Source organism: Oncorhynchus masou, chromosome 24 (genome assembly GCF_036934945.1).
Source record: "Oncorhynchus masou masou isolate Uvic2021 chromosome 24, UVic_Omas_1.1, whole genome shotgun sequence".
NCBI classification, from domain to species: domain Eukaryota; kingdom Metazoa; phylum Chordata; class Actinopteri; order Salmoniformes; family Salmonidae; genus Oncorhynchus; species Oncorhynchus masou.
In genome coordinates, this window is record NC_088235.1 from 79,079,801 (window position 1) to 79,092,522 (window position 12,722).

Sequence of the window (12,722 nt, forward strand, 5' to 3'; positions counted from 1 at the left end):
ACAAACTCCTTAGTCATTGTTGAGCTTCTAAAGTCATTGTTGAGCTGCCAAGGGGCTCGACTCAATCCATAGCACAGAACATCTGCATTGTAGTGCGGTTCACATTTTTAAAGTAATTTCCAATTGATCCGACATATGCAGCGTTTACCTCGAATGCAATCTCTGCGACTGTGGGAACATTGCCATTAATTGTCAATCGCGCTATAAAGCAGATCTTCAACGCTATGGATTGAATTGAGTCCTAATGCTGTTAACTGCTTTAGATTGTCTCTGTAGTCACAAATGGAGGATGAAAAAGGTTATGAGAAGAAGAGATTATTTGTGCTCCTTTATATTGTATGTGTGAGAGCAAAGCATCAGCTGACACAGATTATGTTGTAAACAAAAATACTCCTGCTGGAAACACAAATGCCGCTTTAAAGGCAAACACGTGACACACATGCGCAAGCAGCAGTGACACACCCGCGTGCGAACACGCACACACACAAACTGACCGTTACCTCTATAGCTGGAGAGGTTCGAAATGGTTAGATCCCGCTGCTCCCATAGTATATTGATGTGATTGATTTCTCTCCTTCTCTTCCTCTCTCCCTTTCTCTGCTGAACTCATGCAAACTAAATGGATCTATGTTGTCTTGGTAACACATTATTTATTTTTTATCTGCGAACATTTGGGCAAATAGGACATCGACATTACTGACTGTTGTTATTAGAATGTTGTGTTCAATTATTACACCTTATAAACACGTCCATTTAGATATGCTATCATACAATATGCTTCGATTATAATGTTCTCCATCGTCGTCAAGAGAAAGTTGTGATGTAGTACTCCAGCTCTCCACCAGGTGTCCCTAGTGTGATAAGGAATACTGTACTTTCTGTGTGCCTACAGCAGCTCACGTGCAGACAACACAAGCCATTTTTTTTTGCCTTATAGGATCTGTTCACGTAGTGGATGGGAGGGGACATATCAGTAGCAGTGTCCCTGCCACCTGTCCTGACCTGTGACACACACAGTCAGACTAAAACCTGACAGGTCAAACCAGCAGACCAACCTCCCTCGCTCTGATACAGGAGCATTAGTCACACAGCCAGCATGCACAGAATGACAAATAGCACAGAAACAATGCATCCAGAATTCACATACACACATAAATGAGGCACATACTGCACACAAGCACACACTCGGTGCTACTGTAGGATCGGTTTTCAATGCTCCCCTTCCCTCTCTGGTTTAACAGCACACCCCAGTATATTGTCATCAGTTTACGGTCTGTTTCAACTTGAATCCTTTTACATATACCTGTTTCAGAGCCATGCAACTACCTAATTCATAATTGACCATGCAGCGGTTCAAATCCAAGTGTAAATGCCGTTTATCAAACTCCAGGTGGTGCTATGGTCAGACGACATGAAAATAGAGCTCTTTGGCCACACACACCAATGGTGGCTTTGGTGTCGAAAAACAGAAGCCTATGCAGAAAAGTATCTCATACCTACGGTAAAATATGGTGGTGCATCTTTGACGTTATGGGGCTATTTTGCTTCCACTGGTACTATGACCCTTGTTAAAGGTCAGCGGCATTATGAACTTTACCAAGTACCATGACATTTTAGCCAAAACCTGTTTGCCTCTGCCAGGAGGCTGGCAGTTTGCAGCAAATGGATCTTCCAGCAAGACAACAACCCCAAGCTCACATCAACATCCACAAAGAAATAGTTGATTGAAAAAAAGTCTCTGGACTTGAACCCCATTAAAAACCTTTGGTTTGAATTGAAGAGGGCTGTCCATGAGCGCAGACGAAGGATATCAAGGATCTGTAAAGATTCTGAATGATCTAAGATCTCTCCAAATGTCTTCTGTAATCTCATTAAACATTTTAGAAAAAGACTGTGTTGTGAACCTCGCAAGGTTCGGGTGCCTCTCAAGGTTCGGGTGCCTCTCAAGGTTCGGGTGCCTCTCAAGGTTCGGGTGCCTCGCAAGGTTCGGGTGCCTCGCAAGGTTCGGTGCCTCGCAAGGTTCGGGTGCCTCTCAAGGTTCGGGTGCCTCTCAAGGTTCGGGTGCCTCTCAAGGTTCGGGTGCCTCTCAAGGTTCGGGTGCCTCTCAAGGTTCGGGTGCCTCTCAAGGTTCGGGTGCCTCTCAAGGTTCGGGTGCCTCTCAAGGTTCGGGTGCCTCTCAAGGTTCGGGTGCCTCTCAAGGTTCGGGTGCCTCTCAAGGTTCGGGTGCCTCGCAAGGTTCGGGTGCCTCTCAAGGTTCGGGTGCCTCTCAAGGTTCGGGTGCCTCTCAAGGTTCGGGTGCCTCTCAAGGTTCGGGTGCCTCTCAAGGTTCGGGTGCCTCGCAAGGTTCGGGTGCCTCGCAAGGTTAGGGTGCTGCAGTACTGAAAAAAGGGGTGCCAATAATCTTTACCCCTATCTTTTTTAAAATCTCTTTCTCTGAGCAATTTATATTAGTTAAAAATTAGCATATTTTATAACTCAGTATTTGTATTATTTATTATATACAGTTGTTTTTGCTCATCTTTATCAAGGGTGCCAATCATTTTGTTCCTGACAGCACCCTCTTTCAGTGCCATGTAAATACCTACTTCATAAACTTAAACTTGGTACCGGAAAGACTTCAGGCCTCAGACAATCCCCAACCAAGCATTTACAGTTTTTTTCGATTGCTAAACGACAGTGGGCACAACTGGAGTCACATGTGCAAAACTCTAACTACAGTCTGCACTACCAACAGTCACCTGAGCTAAACAGTTCACATCACCTGCAAAACTCATTCCAAGCAACACAACTCTTAACACATGGCTCAAAACACGCTCAGTGCAGCCAAACACTATGCACAACCCTCACTGAGATAACACACACTGTCTCTCAGAACACACTGAGAGTAAAAACACTAGCATCAAACACCAATACAGAAAATACAAACTTTTCATCTTTACAGTTTGAACAATTTCAGTGACTTCATACAAAGTAATATTTTCTTCAAAGAAAAGAGTGACATTCTTTCACATGATTTATAATTTTTTTTAGAACATAACAATTCTTTAAGGTAAATGAAAATTAGCAGTTTGCTTCAATAGTCTGTAGTAATTTACGGAATTACAGTAATGAGAAAAAAAGGTAGAAACTAAAAGTACATACTGTAATTCGAACAAATAATTGAGGGGCTAATCCTGCCTCTCTCTAGCATCAGGCCACAGGTTTTCTTCAACATCACATCTAATGTTTTTTCTTGCCATGCACCTGGGGAAGAACCTTCTGGAGTGCCTTATCCATCCCTGGCAGTCCTCTGGACTTGTGTCCTCACATCCGGCACGCATGGCTTCCAAAAGAGACATTTGGTCATGTGGGTGGTGACCAAAAACTTTCCACCTCCAGGCAGAGAAAAACTCCTCTATTGGGTTGAGGAAGGGTGAATATGCAGGCAGGTACAAAACCATAAATCTGTGATGTGCTGCAAACCAATCTGTGACAGCTGCAGAGTGGTGAAAAGCAACGTTATCGCAAACTATGACAAAAACTTGGGGGTTTCTTACTGGCTCCCCCTGTTCTGCTGGCACTAGTTGAGCATAGAGCTGTTCTAGGAAAGCTATAAGCCTTTCTGTGTTGTATGGGCCAATGAGTGGTGTGTTGAGAAGCAAACCATCATTGGCCATGGCAGCACACATGGTGATATTTCCCCCTATGGCCTGGAACCTCCACAGTGGCCCTTTGACCTATAACATTCCTTCCTCTGTGCCGTGTTTTGGCAAGGTTATATCCAGCTTCATCGATAAATACAAATGAATGTGGTCTTTCCAGTGCTTCCACCTCCATTACTCTCTGAAAAACAGTAAGTGCGCAATTTTACTGTAGAAATGCTAGTGTTTGTTTTTACTGTAAATATTTTGTATAGCTGTGTACGTAACCTCAGACGTCTTACCTGGACATATTGGTATCTTTGCTCTTTCCCGTTCACTGTTTCTCTCGAACGGTACAGTGTATAACTGTTTCATTGTAACTTGGTGTTTCTTTAGGACTCGAGCAATAGTTGTTGTTCTGACAGAATTAACATTTTCAAATATATCATTATCAGCCAGCACTCTATCTTGAATCTCCCGCAGTTGTATTGCATTGTTGACAACAACCATGTCAACAATAGCATTTTCCTGCGCATCTGAAAATATTTTTCCTCTTCCCCTTATTGGGGGCAGCCTTTGGGTCCTGTTGTAAAAATATATTTTACAGTCAAACTTACTGTAATATATATCTGTGTAAATATTCTATAATTGCAATACAAAATAGATTCCTGTAATGTTTTCATTTACTGTAAGGATGTAACTCTCACCTGTTTGTATGATGGAAAATTCGCATTACAGATGCCACTGTGGATCTTTGCAGATTGGGTTGCACCCTCAACCCTGCCTCTCTCAATGAGAGACCATGGTTCACGACATGGTCTATAAGTGTAGCCCTTATTTCATCTGAAATAACAGCTCTTTGTCTTCTTTGTCTTCCTCCACGCATCCGCCATCTCCCTGTCACCCTTCTCCCTCCACGAACCCATCTTCCTTGTTCCATTTCCAAAATGAGTCTTTCTGAGCTCTATCTATATATACTGTAATATGTGTGTGTGTTCACTAACAAGTCTAAAACAAGACACCTGCTTAGCCTTTCAGCTGAAATTGCAATCAGCAGTGTTTGAAAGGCACAAGGCTGAAATCTATTCCGTTTTGAATGTGTGGTTCACAGTTTTGACAGCAGTGTGTTAGCATTTGAACAAAGTGCTGTAAATCCACTGTGTTGTGCAGGTTGTGGTTAAAGTCATGGGATAAGTGTGTAGAGTTTTGAAAACTGTGTTCAAGCAATGAAAAACGAACTAGAGTTTGGTCCACATGAACTGCTGCTGTGCAGACTGTAGTTAGAGTTTTGCACATGTGACTCCAGTTGTGTCCACTGTCGTTTAGCAATCGAAAAAAACTGTAATCTAACACGCAAAACATGTGTTTTTGAGGTTTATTTCCAGTTTGCTGAGAGATGCATAAACAGTGCAGTATATAATGGAATTGTGATTGACTGAATCTGATTGATGATGCTAATGATCGGTGTTGTGTTTCCCTACAGTAAAGTGGAGACAGCAGCCATTGAGACGGAGCTGCTGAGGGACTACAGGTTTGGCCAGCAGCAGCTCATAGAGATCTGGGGGCACGCCTGTGCCATCGCCATCACCAAGGTATTCTTTTCCAATAATCACCTTTTTTGGGACCATTCATCCATTTCATCCATCCCTCATTCCCCAGATTCTGTTCCACCTAATAGTATTAATAGTATTTCAAACCCATGCAACTTTCTAATAGCTAGGAACCGTGAATAGAGATTTAGGGAACACACAGGGACTGTTCTGTTCTCTGTATTCTTTTTTTCTTTTTTTACCCCTTTTTTCTCCCCAATTTCGTTGTATCCAATTGTTTTAGTTGCTACTATCTTGTCTCATTGCTACAACTCCCATACGGGCTCGGAAGAGACGAAGGTTGAAAGTCATGCGTGCTCCGATACACAAACCAACCAAGCCGCACTGCTTCTTAACACAGCACACATCCAACCCGGAAGCCAGCCGCACCAATGTGTCGGAGGAAACACAGTGCACCTGGCAACCTTGGTTGGCGTGCACTGCGCCCGACCCGCCACAGGAGTCACTGATGCGCGATGACACAAGGATATCCCTACCGGCCAAGCCGTCCCTAACCCGGACGACGCTAGGCCAATTGTGCGTCGCCGCACGGACCTCCTGGTCGTGGCCGGTTACGACAAAGCCTGGCCGCGAACCCAGAGTGTCTGGTGGCACAGCTGGCGCTGCAGTACAGCGCCCTTAACCACTGCGCCACCCGGGAGGCCCTGTATTCTTGAAAAAACAGTGAGTGTGGGTGTTTATTTACAGTTGTGGGAGAACTGTCCCCCTCAACAATGCTGTGTCTCTGCTCCATAAACCCTGAGGCACATCAGTGAACAGAGGCTCTATCTGGCCTGATTGTCTGATGAGAGACTAATCTGCTCAGCTGGGAGCCAGTCTGGCAAGTCCACATGCCCCTTATCAGTCCCTTTTGTGTGTGTGTTAGCACGTGTATGTGTCTGCTTATGTATCATGTGTCTGTTTTTAGCTTGTGTGTGTGTGTGTGTGTGTGCGTGTGTAAGTTCTCCAAGTCAGACTGCCTGTAGTCAGCGGTAGCAGCAGCAGTGTCTGGAGTGCGTCTCTGTGGAGCTGTCAGGAACACACGAGGTTCCTTTGACCAGACGGTTGGTTGGTTTAACCCTGCGGTCGTTTGCTCCACGGGCACCCAGTGTGGTGTGATAAATGTTCCCTGAGATTCCAGACATATGAGACACTTTCCTTTCAGAGAGAGAGAAAGTCTGATTACCTCAACCACATCCCCTTACCACCATTATCACCAGCAGCCAATGGTCCATGGCCAGAGCGGACACAGCCGCAGCACACATACCGTAGCTAGACAAACAGCGCCTGGCTCGACCCGGATCGGCCTGGGACTTCTGCACACACATGCATGACATCACTGTTATTGAAGAAAAGTGCAGTAGTAGGGCCTTAAGATTTCACTGCAGTCGTTGCAGTTGCCAGATAGATACATTTTTCACCAAGTAATCCCCCCCCCCATACGTCCAAAGACATCCAATCCCCCCGGCAGCAACCACACGGGCCATGACGGGTCCATCTCCGGTGTGTTCCTCTGTGATCTGGGCTGGAGTGCGTGTGGAGCGGCGCCTGCGTTCAGCCTGGGTTGGGAAGCCTTTCAACACCAGGGGAGACAAATAATGTTCTGCTTCCATGGAGCAGTAAACGCTGGAGTGTGTTGTCCCTGGGTCCCTGTTCTGTCTACTCAGGATGTGTTCAATATGTCGACATGTCCGTCGTAAAACATATTCATTATCCTGTGCAGCTTCCATTAATAGTGTGTGGCTGTATTTATATATGTGTGTGTGTGTGTGTGTGTTTGTGAGGGGGGTGGGGGGGTGTGTGTGTGAGGGGGGGGCGTGTGTGTGTCTGTGTATCCTTGTGTATGTATTTTTCTTACACTTTATAATTTTTACCCATAAATCTTATTTATTTATTCCTATTTTACCCCCTTTTCCTCCCCATTTTCTGACTTGTCTCATCGCTGCAACTCCCCAACAGGCTCGGGAGGTGAAGGTCGAGTCATGCATCCTCCAAAACATGACTGCCTGCTTAACCCGGAAGCCAGCCGCACCAATGTGTTGGAGGAAACATCGTTCAACTGATGACCGAGGTGAGCCTGCAGGCACCCGGCTCGCCACAAGGAGTCGCTAGAGCTCGATGACCCAAGTAAAACCCCCCCGGCCTGGGAGAGCATAGGCCCACCCACTGGGGAGCCAGGTCCAGCCAATCAGAACGAGTTTTCCGCCACAAAGGGCTTTATTACAGACAGAAATACTCCTCAGTTTCATCAGCAGTCTGGGTGGCTGGTCTCAGACGATCCCGCAGTTGACGAAGCCAGATGTGGTGGTCTTATGCTTGCGTGGTTACACATGGTCTGCGGTTGTGCGCCAGTTGGACGTACTGCTAAATTTGATGGCACTTGGCATGAGAGGATTCCCTTCCAACTATGGGATAGGTGTGTGCATTGCTGCGAGCCCTAGAAAATAGTGAAGATCCACCCTGTCACAAACCTTGGAGGCCATACATTTTTAGAGGTTGCACAGAAAATGGTACCTGTATATCATAGGATGTCAAATGATAACGTCCTCAAAAGGATGTAGCACGGAGGAACCCAGAAAGCAAATGGTTGTCTGAACTCTGAACTCTGCGTCGGCGCAGATGCCCCAAAACTGTCTTTGTGGGCAAAAGCCACATTGACGGAGCAGGCAGTATGGCAGTAACCACGTTCAATGAGGGAGCCACTGCTAAATCAAATGTGATGAACAAATTGTGGCTTGACAGCACATTGGTGACACTGGAAGCAATCAGAGAGGAGGATGCAAGGCATGTTGTGAGAGCTGATTTTTCTTCAATGGAGTGTGCCAAGCGTAGGCGCAGGTCCCATGACACAGTCAAGAGAGTAAAGCTGCACCAGCAACAACTCAAAGAGGGCCTTACATATGGGGCAGGCATAGCTGATTAATGTTCTGCACATTTCAACAGCCATACAAAAAATCCTTGTATGTGACAAATTGAGTAAAGTGATATGAGAATTTGCCCAGAACTGCCTAACAGACCAGTATTCAAAGCATATGCTCTATTGCTTGAAACAAATGTATCAAATGTGCTAATGTCAAATGTATATTTGATGTTTATTTGTCCGTTTAGAAGATATCTATACATAAGTCTAATTAATGTGTCATAAATTGTCATATTTATGGAAAGTACATTTTAATTGCATTAGCATCTTTATCAACCATTTTCTAAAAATGACATGTTCCCCCTGCGCCAATTCATTTTTCTCAGGCTTCAAAGGACGTGTATTTACATTATTCCACACACAGGGTCTTAGGACTTATAGTCATATTTTCAGAGGCTTTTTAATTTTTTTTATCTTGTCGTTTTGATTTTAAGTGTCATTTTATGTGTAAATATATTCAAAATATGCATCCGTTAAACATGTGACGAGATTTTTTGAATAATTAAATGAAATGACAATATTTTGATAAACTGATCTGTAAAAGTCTGACCATTGAGTGTCTTATCACAATAAAACAAAAAACCTGCCTTGAAGCAATGTGTTGAATAACAGGTTAGCGCCATTTAAGGAGGGCTTGCCTATTTGCATATTTAAAATGTTTTATAAATAAAACTTGTAATACAATACTACATTGTATTCATGTATACTTTCAACTGGTAACGTTTCAGTCTGATGAGAGTAAAGGGAAAAACATCCCTATTAGCCTGTGGTGCCTGGCCTTCAGGTGCCTTTTGGCAAACTCCAAGCAGGCTGTCATGTGTCTTTTACTGAGTAATGGCTTCCGTCTGGCCACTCTACCATAAAGGCCTGATTGGTGGAGTACTGCAGAGATGGTGGTCCTTCTGGAAGGTTCTCCCATCTCCACAGAGAAACTCTGGAGCTCTGTCAGAGTGACCATCGGGTTCTTGGTCACTTCCTTCCTCTTCTCCCCTGAAGCTCAGTTTGGCCGGGCGGCCAGCCCTAGGAAGAGTCTTGGTCGTTCCAAACTTCTTCCATTTAAGAATGATGGAGGCCACTGTATTCTTGGGGACCTTCAATGCTGCAGAATTTTTTTTTACCCTTCCCCAGATCTGTGCATCAACACAATCCTGTCTCGGAGCTCTACGGACAATTCCTTCGACCTCATGGCTTGGTTTTTGCTCTGACATGCACTGTCAACTGTAGGACCTTATATAGACAAGTGTGTGCCTTTCCAAATCATGTTCAATCAATTGAATTTACCACATGTGGATTCCAATCAAGTTGTAGAAACATGTCATAGATGATCAATGAAAACAGGATGCACCTGAGCTCAATTTTGAGTCTCATAGCAAAGGGTCTGAATACTGAAATAAATAAGGTAACCTGTTTTCGCTTTGTCATTACATTTACATTTACATTTAAGTCATTTAGCAGACGCTCTTATCCAGAGCGACTTACAAATTGGTGAATTCACCTTCTGACATCCAGTGGAACAGCCACTTTACAATAGTGCATCTAAATCATTTAAGGGGGGGGGGGGAAGAAGGATGATGGGGTATTGTGGATAAATTGATGAGATTTGTAATTATTATAATTGTTTAAAAAAATGATTAAGGCTGTAACATAACAAAATGTGGGGAAAAATCAAAGGGTTTGAATACTTTCCAAATGCACTGTATTAGCATTCCTCCAGAAAGAAGCCAGGAGCTGGGCAGAAGGGCCCTAACAGATAACCTGGTCTGGGTTTGGGCAGAAGGGCCCTAACAGATAGCCAAATCCAGACCAGGTTTCTCTGTTTATCGTGCTCCTCTAAAACTAGCCTTTTCTGGTTTCCCACTGGATGTGCATTATTGACATTAGCTCTTTAATCACTCTGTTATTGCAAAAATCCTAATCCTAAAACCATCCTAATCCTAAAAGCAGCTGTAAAAGGCACTCGGGCTTCCCACTGCACAGTATGTTCATATTGAATGCCACTTCCACTCCTATCAAAGATGGCTGGTCATTATATTGTGCTTATTAGCCTTTGCATTTACCTCAGGGGAACAAGTCAGAGAGGGTGCCATCACATCGAGACACACACACCAAAATCCTGTTGCACAGTGGGAGATACACCAGGAAACTGTTTCAGCCACGCAGATAAGAAAATGGAGCCTATCTCTCGCTTCCGACTCATGGGCCTGAGCTGTCATTACCATCCTTCTTCCATCTAATTTAGAGTGTATCTGCTCCCAGACAGAATATTTATGTTAGAGATAATGGCTGCTGTCTCCCCTCTCCCAGCATCATTACTGTAATTAATGCTTTCAAGTCTGTATTAATTGAATACTGCAATTAGAGTACGGCTCCATTTGTTGCACTGTAATGTACCCCTCCATTTAGAGTTCCGGTTATAGGGGCCTTTACCCAACATTTGGTTTGGTGAAGGCGTTGCGGGGTGAGGTGAGACACTCTCACTAGCAACACTAGCTACATGATTCACTCCCCCACTGGTTCTATTTAGGCGTGTGTGAAGCAGAGGAGGCTGGTGGGAGGAGCTATAGGAGGATGGGCACATTATAATGGCTGGAATGGAACGGTATTGAACACATCAAACATATGGAAACCACATGTTTGTCTCCCTGTTCCATTTATTCCATTCCAGCCATTACAATAAGCCCATCCTCCTATTGCTCCTCGCACCAGCCTCCACTAGCGTGAGGAGGAAGATTAGACCACTTAAGTCAACAGGAAAGTGTTAGAGACCTGCTGCCTCATTTAAGGACGTGTGAGGGGATTTACTAGGATATGTGCTGTGCCCCTGTAAAACAGAGAGGTGGAGATGCCAGTAGCCTAGTGGGGAAACTCATGGCTCAGGCCTGATTGAAAGTAGTGTGTTATTTAAAGGGAGCATCCTGTGGCGTCCGCCTCTGGTATTGTTTCCATTCCTGTCAGGGTTATTTTAATGCGTTTTGGGCTGTCTGTCTTTAAAAAAAGACCTGGGTGCTATTTCCCCTGGCCATGGCATGGACTTCCTGGCACGAGAAGGAGAGAGTCTCTGACAGTGATGGAAGGTCAGCCTCGCGGATAGAATGACCCGTCCACTGGACAATGAGTCTGCTAGGCTAGTTGGTGATGTCTGTCTCACTCTCTGTCTCCCTCCCTCCCTCTATCCGTCACTCACTCAATCACCTCCCTCCAGGCCTTTCCTCTGACCTCCCTGGCTAAGAAGCAGCCGACAGTGTTGGTGGTCTGTGGTCCTGACCAGAATGGCTCCATCGGCCTGGTGTGTGCCCGCCACCTGCGCATATTCGTAAGTATACCACAATAGACTCTTCACCCGCCAGGCATCACACACACACATGGCCATGTGGACAATATCAGAAAATAGTTAGAAGTTAACAAATGGTTCACTGGGTTTAATTGCAGTATTAGGAGACTTTCATTTCAACTCCCATAAATAGTCATCTGAGTCATGATTAATTGATCCATTACGGGATTGAAAATGTCAATGACATCATTTCATTGTGACCCTCATTAAATACCGTTACCCTCGTTAAATACTGTCTGGTTACAGTTGGCAGCGGTAATGTAACATGATGTCATGGTCACATTAGTTTGCATGACTGTGGATAATGCTGTTCTGTGGTGTACATGCATTAATTGCAATATTACAGACGATTACACTAACTAAAAACAATCTGAACAAGGATTTACCAGTGATCTACTGAGGAAAATCTACCATCTTTATTCTATGTGGTGGAAACCATAGACGTGCTTTGGTTTCCCTGCCTTGGAACAGAATGTATCTATATAACATCTCCATATGTGTCTGAGATGCCAGATTTATGAAGTGTCAATATCTCTGATTAAAACCGCGTTGACAGAATCTGTTAAAGTTGTAAGATGACTGTCTGTGAAGTTTTCGGGGCAGCGACCTGGCCTGGGGTCAACACACGGATATATTTTACACCAGGATCCCGGGAATGCATAAAGCATTTCCACATAACTTTGATCCAAAGAAAACGTATCATCGGTCGATGAATCCCTGACCGTGGCATTACTCTTATTCCCTGCAGGATTTGCTAGTTCAGGTTTTAGAGGCAGTGCACCGCAGCAGATAATACCATAGTCTTTCGCTCTGATCTGGGAACTGTAGATTAGATTAAACAGAGAGTAGCTGACTATTTAGCCCCGGAGCAAATGACCTAAGCCGGACTGATTTGCACCGCGGCCCTGAGCTGGCCGTCCGTGTTCACCGAGCTAGCATGTGTTTGGCATGCATCCTTGGTTCATTCCACTGTTAAATGCCAAACCAAAATATTGCATATGGAAAAGACAAATATTCCAAGAGTCAAAGTTCATTTTTGTCAGATTCTGTCTGAATATGATTCATTATGACCGTGAACGTTAGTCCAGCTTGTTGTTCACGCAAGGGAGAATGCACATGATGTTCCACAGTTCTTTCAGAACATTATGTGGTTATTTTATGTTTCTAGTGAAGAAAAAACACCTTGGCCTCAACGTCTGAAAGAATCAAGTTGTTTATCACATGACACATGAATCCCCAAGATTCAACAATGTGGTCTTTGT

At 44.4% G+C, this 12,722-nt stretch overlaps 1 protein-coding gene across 1 annotated transcript in view; it reads left to right on the forward strand.

Moving 5' to 3' along the window:
• LOC135512746 (yjeF N-terminal domain-containing 3) overlaps positions 1–12,722 on the forward strand; it is a 78,830-nt gene that overhangs the window by 60,030 nt on the left and 6,078 nt on the right. Inside the window, exons 2-3 of the mRNA XM_064935082.1 lie at positions 5,104–5,212; positions 11,332–11,442. Coding sequence (XP_064791154.1) covers positions 5,104–5,212; positions 11,332–11,442 — 220 coding nt within the window. The remainder of the gene's footprint in view (positions 1–5,103; positions 5,213–11,331; positions 11,443–12,722) is intronic.